The 21781-nt window shown below is 38.6% G+C and overlaps 1 protein-coding gene across 1 annotated transcript in view; it reads left to right on the top strand.

Annotated features, from left to right (window-relative positions):
* Positions 1-21781, top strand: part of TRPV1 (transient receptor potential cation channel subfamily V member 1) — a 341264-nt gene that overhangs the window by 73002 nt on the left and 246481 nt on the right. Inside the window, exon 2 of the mRNA XM_053706095.1 lies at positions 9267-9590. Coding sequence (XP_053562070.1) covers positions 9277-9590 — 314 coding nt within the window. The 5' untranslated portion in view covers positions 9267-9276. The remainder of the gene's footprint in view (positions 1-9266; positions 9591-21781) is intronic.

The following is a 21781-nucleotide window of genomic DNA, read 5'->3' as shown; positions in this document are numbered from 1 at the left end:
TTATTTGCCTTGACTCAGGATGTTCAGCATTCCTTATTTCAGACAGTCAGTTTCATATTTGGGATAATGCATATGAATAATTCATTTTTTTCTTACCTTAAAAATTTGACTTTCCCTGTGGGCTATTAGGCTCGCGGGGGCTGAAAATGCTTCATTTTATTGCGTCATTCTTGGTGCAGACTTTTTTGGCGCAAAAATTATTTTCTGTTTCCGGCGTCATACGTGTCGCCGGAAGTTGCGTCATTTTTGACGTTTTTCGCGCCAAAAATGTCGGCGTTCCGGATGTGGCGTCATTTTTGGCGCTAATAGCTTTTAGGCGCCAAATAATGTGGGCATCAATTTTGTCTCCACTTTATTTAAGTCTCATTATTTGTTGCTTCTGGTTGCTAGAAGCTTGTTCACTGGCATTTTTTCCCATTCCTGAAACTGTCATTTAAGGAATTTGATCAATTTTGCTTTATATGTTGTTTTTTCTATTACATATTGCAAGATGTCCCACGTTGCAACTGAGTCAGAAGATACTACTGGAAAATCGCTGCCTGGTGCTGGAACTACCAAAGCTAAGTGTATCTGCTGTAAACTTTTGGTAGTTGTTCCTCCAGCTGTTGTTTGTATTAAATGTCATGACAAACTTGTTAATGCAGAAAATATTTCCTTTAGTAAAGTACCATTACCTGTTGCAGTTCCATCAACATATAATGTTCAGAGTGTTCCTGATAACATAAGAGATTTTGTTTCTGAATCCATTAAGAAGGCTATGTCTGTTATTCCTCCTTCTGGTAAACATAAAAAGTCTTTTAAAACTTCTCTTTATACAGATGAATTTTTAAATGAACATCATCATTCTGATTCTAATGATTCTTCTGATACAGAGGATTCTGTCTCAGAGGTTGATGCTGATAAATCGTCATATTTATTTAAAATGGAGTTTATCCATTCTTTACTTAAAGAAGTCCTAATTGCATTAGAAATTGAGGATTCTGGTCCTCTTGATACTAAATCTAAACGTTTAGACAAGGTCTTTAGATCTCCTGTGGTTATTCCAGAAGTTTTTCCTGTTCCTGGTGCTATTTCTGAAGTAATTTCCAGAGAATGGAATAATTTGGGTAATTCATTTACTCCTTCTAAACGTTTTAAGCAATTATATCCTGTACCGTCCGACAGATTAGAGTTTTGGGACAAAATCCCTAAAGTTGATGGGGCTATTTCTACCCTTGCTAAACGTACTACTATTCCTACGGCAGATGGTACTCCTTTAAGGATCCTTTAGATAGGAAAATTGAATCCTTTCTAAGAAAAGCTTATCTGTGTTCAGGTAATCTTCTTAGACCTGCTATATCATTGGCTGATGTTGCTGCAGCTTCAACTTTTTGGTTGGAAACTTTAGCGCAACAAGTAACAGATCATGATTCTCATAATATTATTATTCTTCTTCAACATGCTAATAATTTTATCTGTGATGCCATTTTTGATATTATCAGAGTTGATGTCAGGTTTATGTCTCTAGCTAAAATAGCTAGAAGAGCTTTATGGCTTAAAACTTGGAATGCTGATATGTCTTCTAAATCGACTCTACTTTCCCTTTCTTTCCAGGGTAATAAATTATTTGGTTCTCAGTTGGATTCTATTATCTCAACTGTTACTGGTGGGAAAGGAACTTTTTTACCACAGGATAAAAAATCTAAAGGTAAAAACAGGGCTAATAATCGTTTTCGTTCCTTTCGTTTCAACAAAGAACAAAAGCCTGATCCTTCATCCTCAGGAGCAGTTTCAGTTTGGAAACCATCTCCAGTCTGGAATAAATCCAAGCCTTCTAGAAAAGCAAAGCCAGCTTCTAAGTCCACATGAAGGTGCGGCCCTCATTCCAGCTCAGCTGGTAGGGGGCAGATTACGTTTTTTCAAAGAAATTTGGATCAATTCTGTTCACAATCTTTGGATTCAGAACATTGTTTCAGAAGGGTACAGAATTGGTTTCAAGATAAGTCCTCCTGCAAAGAGATTTTTTCTTTCCCGTGTCCCAGTAAACCCAGTGAAAGCTCAAGCATTTCTGAAATGTGTTTCAGATCTAGAGTTGGCTGGAGTAATTATGCCAGTTCCAGTTTTGGAACAGGGACTGGGGTTTTATTCGAATCTCTTCATTGTACCCAAGAAGGAGAATTCCTTCAGACCAGTTCTGGATCTAAAAATATTGAATCGTTATGTAAGGATACCAACATTCAAAATGGTAACTGTAAGGACTATCTTGCCTTTTGTTCAGCAAGGGCATTATATGTCTACAATAGATTTACAGGATGCATATCTGCATATTCCAATTCATCCAGCTCACTATCAGTTCCTGAGATTCTCTTTCCTGGACAAGCATTACCAGTTTGTGGCTCTGCCGTTTGGCCTAGCTACAGCTCCAAGAATTTTTACAAAGGTTCTCGGTGCCCTTCTGTCTGTAATCAGAGAACAGGGTATTGTGGTATTTCCTTATTTGGACGATATCTTGGTACTTGCTCAGTCTTCACATTTAGCAGAATCTCATACGAATCGACTTGTGTTGTTTCTTCAAGATCATGGTTGGAGGATCAATTCACTAAAAAGTTCATTGATTCCTCAGACAAGGGTAACCTTTTTAGGTTTCCAGATAGATTCAGTGTCCATGACTCTATCTTTGACAGACAAGAGACGTCTAAAATTGATTTCAGCTTGTCGAAACCTTCAGTCACAATCATTCCCTTCGGTAGCCTTATGCATGGAAATTCTAGGTCTTATGACTGCTGCATCGGACGCGATCCCCTTTGTTCGTTTTCACATGCGACCTCTTCAGCTCTGTATGCTGAACCAATGGTGCAGGGATTACACACAGATATCTCAATTAATATCTTTAAAACCGATTGTCCGACATTCTCTGACGTGGTGGACAGATCACCATCGTTTAATTCAGGGGGCTTCTTTTGTTCTTCCGACCTGGACTATAATCTCAACAGATGCAAGTCTTACAGGTTGGGGAGCTGTGTGGGGGTCTCTGATGGCACTAGGGGTTTGGGAATCTCAGGAGGTGAGATTACCGATCAATATTTTGGAACTCCGTGCAATTTTCAGAGCTCTTCAGTCTTGGCCTCTTCTGAAGAGAGAGTCGTTCATTTGTTTTCAGACAGACAATGTCACAACTGTGGCATACATCAATCATCAAGGAGGGACTCACAGTCCTCTGGCTATGAAAGAAGTATCTCGAATTCTGGTTTGGGCGGAATCCAGCTCCTGTCTAATCTCTGCAGTTCATATCCCAGGTATAGACAATTGGGAAGCGGATTATCTCAGTCGCCAAACGTTGCATCCAGGCGAATGGTCTCTTCACCCAGAGGTATTTCTTCAGATTGTTCAAATGTGGGAACTCCCAGAAATAGATCTGATGGCTTCTCATCTAAACAAGAAACTTCCCAGGTATCTGTCCAGATCCCGGGATCCTCAGGCGGAGGCAGTGGATGCATTATCACTTCCTTGGAAGTATCATCCTGCCTTTATCTTTCCGCCTCTAGTTCTTCTTCCAAGAGTAATCTCCAAATCTCCAAGATTCTGAAGGAATGCTCATTTGTTCTGCTGGTAGCTCCAGCATGGCCTCACAGGTTTTGGTATGCGGATCTTGTCCGGATGGCCTCTTGCCAGCCGTGGACTCTTCCGTTAAGACCAGACCTTCTGTCGCAAGGTCCTTTCTTCCATAAGGATCTCAAATCCTTAAATTTAAAGGTATGGAGATTGAACGCTTGATTCTTGGTCAAAGAGGTTTCTCTGACTCTGTGATCAATACTATGTTACAGGCTCGTAAATCTGTATCTAGAGAGATATATTATAGAGTCTGGAAGACTTATATTTCTTGGTGTCTTTCTCATAATTTTTCCTGGCATTCTTTTAGAATTCCGAGAATTTTACAGTTTCTTCAGGATGGTTTAGATAAAGGTTTGTCCGCAAGTTCCTTGAAAGGACAAATCTCTGCTCTTTCTGTTCTTTTTCACAGAAAGATTGCTAATCTTCCTGATATTCATTGTTTTGTACAAGCTTTGGTTCGTATAAAACCTGTCATTAAGTCTATTTCTCCTCCTTGGAGTTTGAATTTGGTTCTGAGGGCTCTTCAAGCTCCTCCTTTTGAACCCATGCATTCATTGGACATTAAATTACTTTCTTGGAAAGTTTTGTTCCTTTTGGCCATCTCTTCTGCCAGATGAGTCTCTGAATTATCTGCTCTTTCTTGTGAGTCTCCTTTTCTGATTTTTCATCAGGATAAGGCGGTGTTACGAACTTCTTTTAAATTTTTACCTAAGGTTGTGAATTCCAACAACATTAGTAGAGAAATTGTGGTTCCTTCATTATGTCCTAATCCTAAGAATTCTAAGGAGAAATCGTTGCATTCTTTGGATGTTGTTAGAGCTTTGAAATATTATGTTGAGGCTACTAAGTCTTTCCGAAAGACTTCTAGTCTATTTGTCATCTTTTCCGGTTCTAGAAAAGGTCAGAAAGCTTCTGCCATTTCTTTGGCATCTTGGTTGAAATCCTTAATTCACCATGCTTATGTCGAGTCGGGTAAAACTCCGCCTCAAAGGATTACAGCTCATTCTACTAGGTCAGTTTCTACTTCCTGGGCGTTTAGGAATGAGGCTTCGGTTGATCAGATTTGCAAAGCAGCAACTTGGTCCTCTTTGCATACTTTTACTAAATTCTACCATTTTGATGTGTTTTCTTCTTCTGAAGCAGTTTTTGGTAGAAAAGTACTTCAGGCAGCGGTTTCAGTTTGAATCTTCTGCTTATGTTTTCATTAAACTTTATTTTGGGTGTGGATTATTTCCAGCAGGAATTGGCTGTCTTTATTTTATCCCTCCCTCTCTAGTGACTCTTGCATGGAAAGATCCACATCTTGGGTAGTCATTATCCCATACGTCACTAGCTCATGGACTCTTGCTAATTACATGAAAGAAAACATAATTTATGTAAGAACTTACCTGATAAATTCATTTCTTTCATATTAGCAAGAGTCCATGAGGCCCACCCTTTTTGGTGGTTATGATTTTTTTGTATAAAGCACAACTATTCCAATTCCTTATTTTATATGCTTTCGCACTTTTTTTTTTATCACCCCACTTCTTGGCTATTCGTTAAACTGATTTGTGGGTGTGGTGAGGGGTGTATTTATAGGCATTTTGAGGTTTGGGAAACTTTGCCCCTCCTGGTAGGAATGTATATCCCATACGTCACTAGCTCATGGACTCTTGCTAATATGAAAGAAATGAATTTATCAGGTATGTTCTTACATAAATTATGTTTTTCCTTCTTTGGGAATAGCCAAGATATTGGCTTCCAAGAATTCTTGGAGAAAGCTACCTCCCTCCGTCACTCCACTATAAAGTTGGAGGAGCAGAGGTGACAGTATCTGGACAAAGGTTCGATAGAATAGTGTAGTAAAGCCATCCGGGCCCGGCGCTTTATGAGGCTTTAAGGCTAAGATGGCTGCTTTTACCTCATCAAGGGTGAAGGATTTATTGAGATCTTCTACAGAATCCTTGCTTAGAGTCGGGAGGCGTAAATTCGTTAAGAACTGCCGTACGTGATCCAGGTCTATGGACGCTGTTGTCAAGGTCATACAAAGATGTATAGTATTCAGCAAATGCCTTTCCTATATCTCTAGGCAAGCGTACTATTCCCTCTGCCGTCTTAATTGACAAGATCCTGCTTTGCGCAACGTGGTTTCTAAGTTTGCGCGCTAATAGCCTACTGTATCTGCCTTATTCCCTTTGCAATAGTAGAGCTGTTTAAGTCTGAATAAATTGGCCTGCACTCACAAGAGCTCTAGTTTATTGATTTCATCTCTAAGGGACCCCACCTGAGAAGCAAGGGTGAGATTAGGGGCTCCCTTATTTGTGAGCTCCAGCTGTCTAAGGTCCGCATACATGTTTGCAAGTGAAATACTATTGTTTGATTTCAATTGGGCACTTTTTTTAAAAAAAGTGGCATCTTAAGTAAGCTTTAAGGACAGCCCACATTATTTCAAGGCTCGTATCCCCCGTATCATTAAGTCTCAGAAAGTCTAGAATTATCTCTGTTAGCTGAGGAACCTCCACCTCCGTGAGATACTGATAAGGGAGTTTCCATGATGGCCTGCAGTCAGGGGGTTGTAGGAGCGAAAAATTAGCACTGACCAGATCATGGTCAGACCAGGGGCAGATTCTAATACGTGGCGTGTGGAATTTGTGAAGAGTCCAGGAGTCACATAGCAGATAATCTATCTGTGCATAAGAGTTGTGTGGCTTAGAGTGGTGTGTATAGTCTCTTTCCGTCGGGGCTAGGCATCTCCATACGTCATACAGTCCGTAATGGTACATAAGTTTACGGAAAGTATTGGATTGGGTAGTCACATTGCGGTCAATTGGATGTACGCCCATTGTTTTCTTGTCTAGTACAGGGTCCCACACTAAGTTTAGATACCCTCCTATTAGTAAATTACCTCTCCTATGCTCATCTGGTCATCTGAGAAACTGCTGCAGAAAAGATGTTTGCTTCATGTTGGGTGTATAGACAGAGGCTAACATGCAAAGGATCCCATTAAGGGTGCAGACAATAATGAGATATCTACCCTCTGGGTCCCGCTCCACATGGTCAATCATGCAACAGACATCCCTATGCACCAGAATAGTCACTCCCCTATTCTTTTCTGAGAAAGAGGCTAGTTCACAGACTGGGTAGTGGGTCGAGCCTCGGAGTTGCCGAGAATCCCTCTCCCAATGTGTCTCTTGCAAGAATACTATTTGTAATCTGTGCGTAAGTAAATAATTAAACAGGAGACTCCGTTTAGTGGGGGAGTTAAGCCCCTGAGCGTTCAGGGTGGCTACTGTTATGGGGGCCATATGTCACAAGTATCCACGGTTCCCAGGGAGGCACTACATCTTATTTAGGAGTCTAGAGCGCAAAAGGGATAAGAACGACAGATGAGGGTGGGACAAGGTAGGTGAGAGGAAAAGTATTAGAGGGGGAAAGACACAATACAAATGGTTGTGTGATATGATTTCAGGGAAGGTTTTTCTCATTAGGTGCAACTACCCGTTATATCTTTTCTGATGTATATATCTTTGATACTGTCTAGTGTATAACGATGTGTGTAAAAACACTATCTCAATGAGTGGGCTCTCTATCAATGTCAGAGAGAACACAACTATATAAGTGGGGGAGAGCAGGCATAAGAAGCCTAGTCCCAGTCAGCTGTTCTGACGCGTGCATCAATAAATCCCTCTATGTAGTGGATTCTCAATCTTGTATCTTATGCGAGGCAATGGCCTCTAGTTATCAACGTGTCTACTTACCTGCCTTCGCCGGCCCAATACGCCCGCCAAAACTCGCCTACCATCGCCGCCGCGGACCTGAATACGCTCACCAAAGTTATCAAAAAAGCTGTCAAAAAGCCGCGCACCAAGTACGGGGCGATGAGCAGCGGACTGTGATAGTTATCACTCATCCGATCTCGCTGCTCTTCGGCTTTTTCCCAGCTTTATTGATACCCCTGTCACTAAGCACTCACACTAAACTACACTGTTCTACCCCCTATACCGGCGCCCCTGGAGCCCCCCGCAACTAAATAAAATTATTACCCCGAAAACGCTGCTTCTAGACCCCACCGCAAATATAATAAATATGTTAACCCCTAAGCCGCTCCTGGACCCAGCCGCAACTATAATAAATGTATTAACCCCTAAACCGCCGCTCCCGGACCCCGCTGCCACTCTAATAAACTGATTAACCCCCTAATCCGCCGCTCCCGGACCCCGCCGCCACCTACATAATACCTATTAACCCCTATCCTGCCCCCCCCTATACCCGCCGCCACCTATAATAAATTTATTAACCCCCTATCCTGCCGATCCCGTACCCCGCCGCAACTAAATAAATTGTTTAACCCCTAAACCGCCGCTCCCGGACCCCGCCGCCAATCATATTCAAGTTCAATCCGATTGGCTGATCCAATCAGCCAATCAGATTGAGCTTGCATTCTATTGGCTGTTCCGATGGGGTGGATATATCCCCCTGTCACATACTCCCTAGAGCCCTGTCGTGTCTGTGAGTACTCATATTAATCAACAAACACAGTAAAGTAGGCACCATTTAACAGTTAAGGTAGACTAATAATAATACTAGACGACCAATCCCTCAGCCTCCACACATGGGATGGGCAGAACTATCCCGCATCTCAGACGGTACAGTGGTGAAGTCTTATGCAGATCTATGGTTACAGGAGTTAGTAGATGCTACCTAACAGTCCTTACAGAAAATGTTATGCCCAGCAAAGGCAAAAGAGGCACGAGTTCTAGCCCTCAGTCTTCTACTCTCCCTAGTTCTTTGAGCACCATAATCCTAAACAATGCAGGTGTTTCAACAAAGTGGTACTGTGTAATATATATTGTTGTCCCATGTATAGGAATAGTTGCACATATATTCTTATGAAAATATCAGTATTTATTTACATATAAAAATATATACAAGCACATATCTTTAAAATTCAAACAAGACCTATGCCTAGGGTAGCAATACATATTACATATATTAATAAAGTGGAAAAAATAATAATAAAAATAGTATTTGCTTATAGTTAAAAATATGTATTATAAATAGTGATCACAGATAAGGAGCCCAGACGTTAAATGTACATTTTAGAGTGTAAGCTCGGTTTACCATAGCAACTAACTTAATTTTCAAGATATCTGATATTGGATGAAAGAGTTAACACAACGTTAACTTACACATTCATGAAAAAAAAGGGACTGCACTTAAAGCACAACATATTTAAATGGAAACCTGATAGTAAAATGGAGCCAAAAACTACTTTTAGCTGTCGGTCACTTCGGTAGCTTATGGCTCTATTTTTTACGGCTCAATGGAAGCCGGTTTTGCAAGTGCAAACATTTTGTCAGGATGTAGTATTATCTTTTAATTTAACTGGTGTTACAGTTTATTCTCTTCATTGGGTGTTGAGCAATGTCATTTTTTAGTCTAAAAATATTTTAAGAAAACATGATGTCACATCTATTTTTTTAATTTATATCATTCCTTATATTTTTTCCTTTTTAATATTGCATATATGGCAAATACAGCGGTAACATATAGTATGAAAGCAATACACACAAAAATAATTGTATTTGTGAACATTACAATTTGAATAGTTGAGGAATAATGCTATAAATATGCTTGTTTGAAATCATTTAACATGTTTTTGTCTGTGTAATCTTCACTCTGATTTCTTACAGGTAAAGCATCATGAAGAAAATGGGAAGTTCTTCAGAAATTGAAGAATCTGATCATATGGAAGAAACATCAGCTGGAACCGATGAATCACACAATGATGAAGCTAATTCAAACATGCATGTAGCCAGCCAGTCAAAGTTGTGGCATGCTAAATATAATATATTCAGCTCACCGAAACCCAAAGGCCGTCGTTTTTACAAAGGAGATGTAGATCGAGATATGGCTCCTATGGATTCTGTTTATCAGATAGAAAGCAAAGTAATGGCTCCAACCATTAAGTTCCAGCTAAATTATGAAAAAGGAAAGAACTGTAATACATTGGTAAGGTATGTATTGATTTTTAATGTGCCTGAATTCTTTATACATACCAAGAAGACATTTTTTTAGATTAAACAAAATATCAGTTTACTGTTACGTTTGCTCTTTTTGAGGACACTTCTTTTCTAATGTTTGATATCCATTTATCTTTTAAAATTTCTCTATTGAAGCTTTTCTCAACCAACTTTTATTTTAATACATATATTTAAAATATTAGATCACCGGTATGCCTATATGTCAATATGAAAACTTAAAAATATAAATAAAGGTATGGTAAACATAAGGGTTGAGGAAATGAGGGATTCCTTAATTCTAGTTCCCAAACTTCTAGTAGCCCTTTTAGAAAAAAAACATGCCTGATTATGAAATTAGATGCAAGGTGATGTTTTTTATGTATCTTTCCTTCTTGAAGATAGGTGCAGCCACTGGTGGTTCTATCTGGGTGCACAGGGATGTAACATCACGGATGTACCATGTTTTAATTATTATTATTATAATTTATTTAAAATGAATACAAAACAGACTACACATATCTAGTACAAGAATAGAAGGGCCCTGCTCCAAAGAGCGTCCATCTAGAGGTTGAGGGTTCAGAGACATAATGTTTGAGGTCAACAGTGTTGAAGCAGTCAGTAAAGGCAATTTAAGATTTAATTTGGATAGGATGAAAAAAGAAGAGAGATGGTAAGCCTCTCTGATTAGGTGGGTTTTCAAAGAGTGTCTAAAGCTATACAAGGTTGGAGACAGTCTGATAGAGTGAGGTAGAGCGTTCCAGAGGACAGGAGCAGAGTGTGAGTTTTTTTTGGAGGCAAGAGATGGAAATATAAAAAATAGGAATGTAGAGATGTAGATTAGAGGTTGATCGAAGATGATGGGTCGGGAATATTTGATGAGGAGTGAATATAGTTAGGTGTGAGTCTGAGTGCTTTATAGGTTAGGGTTAATACTTTTGAATTGTATTTAAGAGTGTATGGGGAGCCAGTGTAGAGACTGGCAGAGCGGGGCAGCAGCTTAAGTGGATGAGACTAGCTGAAGCATTCATGATAGATTTAGTGGGGGCAAAGGTGGTGTTTGGGAAGGTAATTTCGAAGTAAGATGCAGTAAGTAGTCTTTGTGTGACAAAATTAGGGAACAAATTAGTATTTTTGTAGTTTCTTGAGTACGGAAAGGGCGAGTTCTGGAAATGTTGCATAGGTGTGCACAACAGGATTTGGTTATAGCTTGTATATGGGGAATGAATGTGAGTTCAGAGTCAAGTGTGACCCCAAGACAGCAGACCTATTGTGAGGTGTTAAGAATAGAGTTTCTAACTGTAGGAAAAATTTCAGGTGCGAGATTTCTAGGAGAGGGGCGAATAAGAAGCATCTCTGTTTTAGACAGAGTTGGAGGTAGTGCAAGGGCATCCAAGAGGAAATTGCAGAGTAAGCTGGCTGAGTAAAGAAGGTGAGATATCAGTATAGGAAAGATAGATTTGAGTATCATCAACATATAAGTGGTTCTGGAACCCTAAGGATGATGTAAGTTTTCCAAGGAGAATGTATAGATAGAAAAAAGCAAGGAACCTAAGACAGAACATTATGGTACTCCTACTAAGAGAGACAGATGATCAAATTATATGCTGTTAAAGTAAACTTAACAAGCGGTTTGAGAGATAGGAAGCAAACTAGGAGAGGGTTGTGTCTTAGATGCCAAAAGAATGTAGAATTTTTAAGAAGAGAAGATGTTCAACTGTGTCAAAAGTAGCATAGATCCAGAAGAATTAGTAAGGAGTAGTGTCCCTTTTCTTTAGCTGAAAGCAGATCATTTGTTATTTTAGTAAGAACAGTTTCTGCTGAGTGTTTAGGGCAGAGACCAGGAAATCAAGTAAGGAGTTTGTTGAGAGAAATTGAGTTAGGCAATTATACACTAATCATTCCAATAATTTGGAGGCAAAGGGAAGTAAGGAGCCTGGACAATAGAAGGTATGGAAGGGGTCAAGCGAGGGCTTTTATAGGATTGGTGTAATTGATGCATGCTTGAATGTGTCCAGAAATGTGCCAGTGATAAGAGACTGATTAAAGAGATGAGTTATGGCAGGGTTTAAAGAAGCAGAGAGAGTTTGGTAGTGGGTGGTGGTGCAGGCAGACGTAGAAAGAAGTTGATGGTTAAAAACAGCCTTATGGGGTTAGATGCGTTAGTTGACATGAAGAAGGAAGAATAGACTTAATTGGCCAGGCTCAGGGCAGAGTTTTATGATCTGAGGATGAATTTATAATGCAGGAAATCCGCATAGGTGAGTGATTTTCTCCACTGATGTTGAGCAGTCCATGAGCATCACTAAAAATAGTAAATCTGTTTGTAGTGTCATGGTTGTTATTGAGTGCATGATGCACAGCAAACAGTGGAGGGTGCAGCTTTCTCAAGTGTTGATTTTAGTGCCATAAGGTCTGGGTAAGAGAGGAATGAAATGTTGGAGAGTAGAGGTTTCAGCTGAGCAGAAAAGTCTGAGATCCAATTATTTTAAATTCCGGTACAGTAGCAGTTTTGAGGGATTGTGAGGATTCTGCAGTTGGAGTAAGACAAATAGTCAGTATATGGTGGTCAGAGAGGGGATATTAAAAAACTTAGAAATGACCAAATGATTGGTAAAATCTAGGTGAACTGAGTTGCCTTCACAGTGGGTTGGAGATTTTATCCACTATGACAAGTTAAAAGAGGTGGTAAGAGATAGAAGTTTAGAGGTAGCAGGCATTTTAGGATTATCAATAGGTTTGTTGAAGTCACCTAATATAAGAGAAGGTATGTGACAAGAGAAGAAGTATGGGAGCCAGGCTTCAAAGTTGTTTAAAAATAGTAATGGTGGGCCAGGAGGCCAATAGATAATAGCAAAATGGAGAGCAACAGGGGAGAAGTGGCAGGTTGCATGAACTTCAAAAGATGAGAAAGAAAGGGAGGGGTGAAGGAATGCGGTGGAACGTACAGTATGGAGGAAGAAAAATTCCTACTCTCCCTCCTTGTCTGTCTCCTGGCCTGGGAGTGTGACTGAAGTGCAGGCCATCATAGGACTAAGGGGCTAAAGCAATTGTGTTAGAGGAGGAGAGACAAGTTTCTGTAAAGGCTAACAGGTTAAGTGATTGTGAAATAAATAGGTCATGAATAGAAGTGAGCTTGTTGCATACAGAGAAAGGGCACAAGAGAATTGTCGGTCATTAACAGAACAGCAGTTAATAAGATTGAGAGGGTTGGGTGGGCAAGATTTTGGAGGTGTGAGTCATGGTAGTGAGCAGAAAAAGGGTGAGTTAAGCGAGACATCCCCAGCAGCAAGAAAGATGGTAAGATAATGAAATTGAGTGTGTCTTATGTGATTGTCTAAGCTTACAGGCCCATTTATCAAGCTCCGTACGGAGCTTGAAGGGCCGTGTTTCTGGCGAGTCTTCAGACTCGCCAGAAACACAACTTATGAAGCAGCGGTCTAAAGACCGCTGCTCCATAACCCTGTCCGCCTGCTCTGAACAGGCGGACAGGAATCGCCGGACATCAACCCGATCAAATACGATCGGGTTGATTGACAGCTCCCTGCTGGCGGCCGATTGGCCGCGAGTCAGCAGGGGGCGGCGTTGCACCAGCAGCTCTTGTGAGCTGCTGGTGCAATGTTAAATGCGGAGAGCGTATTGCTCTCCGCATTTAGCGAGGTCTTGCGGACCTGATCCGCAGTGTCGGATCAGGTCCGCAAGCCCTTTGATAAATGGGCCTGTTTGTATCAGTGAAGCATGGCTTGCTGAGTTATGTTAAAAAGGAATATAGTTCATGTGTACTGTGAAGATAAAAGAGAAGGTGAGAAATTAATAATCCAAGTGTTGTTTGTTAAATGAGGAGCTGTGACTTTAAGTAGAAAGGATGATGAGGTAAAGGCAGAGAAGAAAAAGTGTAGTAAGGAACATTTAGGGAGATTGGAAACATGAAAGTACTTGCTTAAATGTACTCCACTCTTTCGTGTAGCTCACTGGTTTTCAAACCTGTCCTCAGGCCAGATTTGCCGGATTACCTTGGGTAAGAGCAGGTAAAATAACCTTCTTTACTAATCAGCTGATTATTTCACCTGTGCTCCAGTTTTGATATCCTGAAATCTGGCCTGTTAGGCAGGCCTGTGGACAGGTTTGAAAACCAGTAATCTAGCTTGTAGTATAACTCAAATACACTTATAAACTTCACATTTGCTGCATCTACAAATGCCCTGACAAATGTAAGGTAAATACAAGGTTTCAGGAAATGAGGGAATCTCCCTGTTGTGACTTTTGGGCTGAGGAGGATGGTGAAAATTACCCTGCTGCTCTCTCTTCCCTCCTAGTCCCACTACTGTCTGCCTGCTAACACCCCAAACCAGAAAGTAATACCCTGGACCAACAAACTCCACCCACTAAATAACTAGTCTCCTCCATTAAACTCCATAGTTCCATCTAGGGAACAGCAGTGACTTTGCCCACTGGCCTCTACAATTCAATCTTCAGTTACTTCTCTCGTGCATTGAGCTCTGTAAAGTGTTTACCCCCCAAAATGTAATTTCTAGACCCACCACTGCCTGTTGCACTCAAGGTAGCTGATTGGAGTGCACTAACAGCTTTCATATGATTCAACCATCTTTCTTTCAACATCACAAGACAAAGTGGTCTGCATTTCTCTAGTCCACTATGTTTTGTGAGATATTTTTATTTACTAAAGTGAAAGTAGAATTTTATGCTTATAATCTAATACTTACTACTTAGACTAAAACCGCAGTGTGTTACTGTTTGAAAATGTTATGAAACTAGTTATTCAGATATATTTATATTATTTGTACATTTTACCATTTGTATATCTTGTTGTAAACGAATGCAGCATGGACAACATCTTGACTATCTTCATCCATAAGCATCTAAAAAGGATCATGCTGCTGATTTATTTATTTTCTTGTAACATTTTAAAAATCTCACAGGAAAATGAAAAATTTAGAAACCAGAATAACATGACCAACCTCCCTTTTACATTCTAAAAAAACAAAGGTCTAGAAAAAGTGAAGGGATTACAATTATCTCCTTTGTAGAAGTTGCAACTGGGTTAAAGAGACAATGCAGAAATAACATGAAAATGTTCTGATGTGCTAGAGCATTTTTTTTATTGAATTTAAATTTTTTTACAATTCAGACATAAAAATACATCATATGCAAGTGTCAGATTTAGCATCACCTCTGACCGTTCAAAACATTCATAACAATAATCAGACCTGAATTATTTAGTTTCACAATGATCACATCAATCATAATAAACGGAGATAAAACTTATTAGGAATCACAGCTCCTCTTGTATCAAACATTAGAGTAAAATTAAAGATATAGCAAATACTTCTGAGAAAAAAAGTTTGTGAAATTAAGCCTATACCAGTTATTCGGGTTTTTATGGAATATTATACCAAGGTATCTTATTGCTTCTACTTCTTTAAAGGGGTAATCGTGATAGATATCTTTTTGTCTGTGTACCCATAAGATCTCTGTTTTCGAAGCATTCATTCTATAACCAGAGATTGCTCTTAATAAATCAAATAATTTTAACTTTTCTAGTATTTTTAGTGGATGATCTACCTAGCATAAACCCAGTTTGATCTTCTTGTATAATCTCGTTGAGACATTTTTTGAGTCTATTCTCCACAATAAAAGTGAGTATCTTGTAGTCTACATTTAGTAGCGAAATAGGTCTATATGAGGCCATATCTGTAGGATCTTTATCCTTTTTCAGTATTAATGTAATCAGTGATGCAGTGAATATCTTTGAGTTCATATAATCTTCTAAGAAATACTTATTGTATAATGAATTCAAGATATCTAGTATTTCTGGTTTGAGCAATTTAAAAAACTCTGAGGGCATTTGATCCGGACCCGGAGCTTTATTAAGTTTAGCTCTGTCAATAGATTCAGCAATTTCTTTTATGGATATGGGCTTATTTAGCTCTTCTAGAAGATCTGCAGAAACTTTTGGTGTCTTTATTCTATTCCAGGATTGTATTTTAGCTATATTATCTATCTTTTTTGGTGTGTAGATTTTTTTTAAATACTCAAGAAAGGCTTTCTTAATAGTCGTAAGATCTGTATAGCTGTTGTTTCCTTCTATTATCTTCTCAATGGTGTTAGATTTTTTCCTAGATTTCTCTAAGTTATTTAGCAGATTTGCCCTCCTGTCCTTTGTACTTTATACTTATTTTAAGCTCTTCTATATTATTTTTGTACTAAAAAAAGATCTTTCTTGTCTTGTTGTTACATAGTTATCCCAATTTGTTCTATTTGGTAAGGTTATATATCTTATATATACATTTCTAACCTGGTTCGCCAATTGAAGTTCCCGGGCTCTAGCTTTCCTCTTTTGTTTTATCAAATATGCTTTAATTTCTCCTCTGAGATATGCTTTACCCGTTTCCCAAAATATTTCTATTTTTTTTTAAATATGCCTGGTTATATTTTTTATACTCTCTCCACTTCTGGACTATCCAATTTTGAAATTGTATGTTGTTAGTTAAGAATTTTGTGAAGAAGAAATTAGATGGTTGTTCTTGGTCAAATTATTTGTTTTGTATTTCCATAGCAATAAGGGCATGGTCACAAATAATAATGTCATTAATTTCTGATCTTATTTCACATGTTAAAATAGCATCTGAAACTAGGAAGTAGTCAATCCTAGATAGAGATCTAAATGATTTAGACTCGCATGTATATATTTTACTATCGGGATGTTGAATTCTCCAGATATCATGTACTTTTATGTCCTTAATAAATTGTTTATAGATCTTAGATTTTTGTATTGGATATTTTACAGTTTTTAGACCCACTCTATCTATGGCCAGCGTAGGGATTAAGTTAAAATCTCCTGCCATTATTATATTTTGTCCAATATATTTAGAGAGTCGTACAGTTAGTCTATTCCAAAAAACTGGCTCTATTTTATTGGGTCCATACACATTACAGAGTATGAATTTTATACCTTGTGATACTATCTCCAGTATTATCCACCTGTCCTCTGGATCTATTTCAGACTTTATAATCTTATATGTAAAATTCTTATTCAATAATATTGCTACACCTCTTTTTCTATGGGAACATGTGGAAGCAAACACCTTGCCAACCCATTTGGATTTCAATTTAGTTACTTCCTCCCATTTAAGATATGTTTCTTGGATAAACGCTATATCCGGGTTAAGCTTACCCAGTTGTTTTAAAATCAACTTTCTTTTTATTGGCGAGGTGATTCCACCCACGTTCCAAGAAAAATATTTAGTAAAATTCTTCATTTAAAATAATACCAGTATATACTATCCCTTATATCTTTTAACAACAAAGCAGCCATGGGCCGGCTTGCACCGGGGAACAGCCGCGCAGAAATGGAGGGGAGAAAAAAAAACCATACATACTTATCTAAAAACCTTGCGGACAGCAGGCAATCTATCTGATATAACCAAAACATCTTGTATCTAGGTCTATAATAGGGATTATAGTACTTAGTATTTTATATGTTTATGTAAGTGAAATATTTTTCTGTTTAAAATAATCTTTGGCGTCCTCTATTTTAGTTAATAGTATAGTAGTGTCACCTTCTTCAATTATAAGCTTTGCTGGGTAGTTCAGTCTGGCTTTAATTCCTTGGTTTATCAACTTTGTACAAAATGGCGCCATTATTTTTCTTTTTGCAGTGATTTCTGCAGAGAAATCCTGAAAGAGCAAAATCTTATGTTCCCCTATCATGAAATTAGAATGTTTTCTATAGGCTCTCAGTAAGTTTATTTTATCCTGGTAATTTAGAAACTGGATCATAATAGGTCTGGCTGTTTTATAATTTGTGGGTTGTACTTTTAGTGTACCTAGTCTGTGTGCCCTTTCTATTGCCAGGGATAGACTCTGTTGTTGTATCCCTAGTGATTATGGTAGAAGTGTAGAGGCAAAGTATAATACGTCTGAGAATTCTATGTTCTCTGGAAGGCCTATGATCTTTAAATTATTACGCCTGGAGCGATTTTCTAAATCGTCTATTCTATCTTTAAGTATTTGGATATCTTTCCCTTGCAAACTCAAAGTCTGTTCCTGTGAGTTAAGTCTGTCTTCTGTCTCTGAAACTCTGTCTTCTACTTCATTAAGTCTATTTGCAAATTGTCTGATTTCTGAGGATAGTGTAGCAATTTGTGTCTTGACCAAATCAAATTGAGGTAAGAATAGGTCTGAGAGTTGTGTGATGATTGGTTGTAAATCTTTTTTTGTAGATATAGTTTTGATAGCAGTCTCCATCCCTGTATCAGAGGGGTGATTCCTTTTATCTCTGGATTTAGAGAGCATGGTGGGTGATTGTAATTTAGTGTGTGTAACACATTTTTCCATGTGCAAAATCTGTGTAAAAATGCTACCTTCCCCTTTTAGGGGGGTATAGTGTGATGGGACAGACCCAGAATAACAAAGAGTGAAAAATAACCTTCTATGGTTAAAGTGAACACAATAGTTTATCTATAGATTTCTCTTAATCACATGTCTTTAGTGAATTCTTAATGATTTTTTTTTAAGTAGTATTAAAGTGAAATATTCTTAATCACCCTTTTGTCTTAGCTTAGCTGCTAATTAATTGACATTTATCAAAACAGTTTAGCAGAGATAATTTAACAGATTTACAGTCACTTATAATCTTAATATAGTTATTATAACAATATTGACATTATATGTAACTAATTTAGTCATCATATATTTGCCTGAGGGGTAATATGGGAGACAGTCAGAGAGAGAACAGAATGGGTTTGTAAGAGAGGGAGAACAACAAAAATGGATCTCTTATAGAATTTTTTTTTCTTTTTCTCAGTCTAATCTTACCAATAGCCAGTGGTCAAACTATCTAATATATGACAAATAACATTTTGTTTAACCCGTGATTAGCTTCATTAAACAGCAAAGCTTAATATATAAGGAGATTAAGATGCTGCTATCACAGCGAGGGCTAAGTTTGAAAAAAGTTCCATAACTTAAATACAGTCCTTCAGAGTGATAAAAAAAAAACTTTTCCTTTCTCCTTTCCCTTCTTTTAAGTTGTTTTTTCCTTTATCCCTATATTTGGTTTAACAACCTTGATAATTATAGGAAATGTCTATGTGTATTTATATTAGAACTGAAAAGAAGAAGGAACCTTCTTATAAGTCCCTAAGTCCTAGTCCATATGTTTTTTAGTAAAAATCATTCAAACGATGGCCAGAAAAATAGTCTTAATGAAATATCCCACTTGATAATATTAAGTACTACGTGCAGTTATTGGAGGTGCTATGTTCGTCTGAGCAAGCCTTTTTAATACGTCCCTCCTAGCAGGCAACACGACAGGGGATTCCTCTCCGATCCTGTGTCTGCGTCGGGGTCCGTTTACAGCCACTGCCGGTTTAGTCTCCAGCTGCCAGAAGCCCAACAAGGGATCTATCTCCGGTTAAAGCTCCGCATCAGGATCGGTAATTGGCTTTTTCTTCCTGCTTGCTCTTTTTGGACGTTAGCATCTGTATCTCCTCCGGAATCAGCTGTAGTTCAACCTTTATGTTGCATTGCCTCTGTTCGCGACCTTGGCGAACTGGTCTTACGACCTGAGGTGGCTCCTTGGTTGGTCTTAAGACCGCTGTCCTAGGGCACAGATAGGGCTTACCTATGCCAACAACGGACAGTATACCTGGGCAAGAAAGTTATCGAGCTCTCCACGCAACACGCCGAAAACTTGTGTGCTGCTCAGCTCCGCCCATCGGAAGCCAAAATCATGACCAGCAAATTCTTCTAACAGTAGAAGGAATAAAAAAAATAAGAATACAAAAAAATAAGAATACATATAGAAAGCACAAAAGGAAACCTCAAAATAAATCTGTGAATATTAATTCTGTTCATCATTCACAGTCATATCTAAATTAATGTAGGATACATTCTGAAAATCACGGCTCTGTTCTCAATAACAAGCCTAGTAATACAAGTTAAAGGGACAGTCAACACCAGAATTTTTGTTGTTTTAAAAGATCGATAATCCCTTAATTACCAATTCCCCAGTTTTGCATAACCAACACAGGTATAATTATACACATTTTACCTCTGTACTTGATGAAACACCTGATGAAACGGTCGGGCCTGACCGAGAAACGTTGTGTTTTAAAATAAAGTCTTTATACATTTTTAGACTTTTATCCACAATTGCTTTTATATACACTGAAGTATACCTTTTTTTTTTTTTTTTTTTTAATATTTTTTATTGAGGTGATAAACAAGTTCCAAAAATATACATATCAGACAATCAACATTCTGTTACAGCTTCAAAACAGGCTAACAAAGGAGTGAAAGACTGATTATAGATCTTTACATAGGAGACTGATACGGATGTACCATCGTAACCACCTCATTTTGTTTTTACAGTTCACAGTGTCCTTAATAGGTTACAGATCCAACCAGGGGACCAAGATCTGTGTGGTAGGATATAGGGCACTTTATGCACACTAATAAACAAATAGGAAAACAATTGTTGTATAACAAGAGAGTAAGGCATAAAGATTACATTTCAGTATATAAGAACACACCATAACAATTCTTTATATTTAGGGCCTGAGGAGTCTTTCATGTCAAATACTAGAAAAAGCTTTAATCCGGGCTCTCCAGGCTGGGCAAAGACTACAAAAACTCTGCCAAGAAGTAATGCGGAGGAGAGATTACTCGCCCTTTACCGCATGTAAAAGGGGGGGGGGGGGAGCGGAGATTAGACTAGTACTATATTTCCTCTCAACTTCTGACCTGTACAGTAAACAGCCACCCAGTTTAAAGATGGCAGAGTATAAACATATAAGCATAGATAAACTGTACACTCTGGATTCTATGGCAACAACAGTGCTTATTTGATTGGTTGCTGCAAAACTATATAAAGGCTTATACCATAACTATTATATTCTGGCTGCACTAGTAAATACAAAGCAACAGTGCATCATGACGCTGTACACAGTACACTACTGATCTATACTATAGGCAGGCAGGTAATTCCGTTATGGCGGATTCTGACAGACAATACATTCCAGTAGCCATATAAACACTGGTATCTATGTAAATGGTTGCTTCAGGTCTACTTGCGAGTTACGCCATAGCTAGTATGTTCTGACTGCACTAGAAACATAAAATAGTGGTGTAGCAACTTAACGCCATCTATAGCTAAACACGAAGGTAATAGATGGGTGAGACTCAAAGTACTATGTAGTGGAGGCTGATTCGAGCTAACAAGGCAGCATTGTAGGGAACTCCCCCTGCTATGTATTTGTGTAATGCCAGGTTCTAATTTAAAAAAAAGGAAAAAAGAAAAAAAATGAAGCACTCAAACATCACGTCAGAACATTCATACACATACCAGCTAATTAAACTGAATTCAAATTACGGGAAATATACGTAAGAGCAGCACATAAATAAGAATCAGGTTTGGTATACTGCTGGACAAAGATTTTCCCAGTGACTAAAGCCTAAAAGGATATAAAAAATAAAAAAGTAAAATTTATAACATAGACAAGTAGCTGCAGAGCTAATCAACATCTTGCCATCATAGATTGGGTCTCATAGAAGGCTTAACATGAGACAAAACAAATAACAAGGAACTATAAACCATGAGGGCAAATAATAAGGTTAGCGAACATGTGTAAGTGGCTAAACACGTGGAAGTTCCCTTTTAGTTCTGCACGCTATAGAAACATAAAAAAGTTTCAGATCCAAAAAACACATATTATCATAGTTTAATCTACATGTATGCAGATTCTTCCGTGTCAACTGCAATAAAGTTAGTTAGTAGGGGCATTGTGGTAGGCAAAATGGGTTTGTAAACCGGGGTATCCAAAACCATTACTGCAATAGAGTTATCACCCGACTCCGGTTTTTGTACTGGCGGCAAAGAGCCGAGCGCCAGCAAATTGTAGGGCCATCTGGTAGAAGGTAGCGATCATTGTTAGAGTAAACATACCGGTGCTGTTAACAGGGGTCAATACCCCGCTGACCAGACAGGCCCTTGAGCTACAAGTTGTACCGGAACCACCCATGTCACTGTTCTGTAATTGGTGCTTCTCAGGGGGACCGGGTGCGGCGTGTAAGTCTCCTGCATGTAGTTGTACTACTCCGGGTGTCACGCTAACAGCAATCTCAGTATCCCCCTCGACCAGCACAAGCCGCTCCTCTGTGAATCC

Source organism: Bombina bombina, chromosome 3 (assembly GCF_027579735.1).
Source record: "Bombina bombina isolate aBomBom1 chromosome 3, aBomBom1.pri, whole genome shotgun sequence".
In the NCBI taxonomy this organism is placed as follows: Eukaryota; Metazoa; Chordata; class Amphibia; order Anura; family Bombinatoridae; genus Bombina; species Bombina bombina.
The sequence above is the reverse complement of the archived record's forward strand: the minus strand, read 5'-3'. Positions and strand labels throughout refer to the sequence as shown.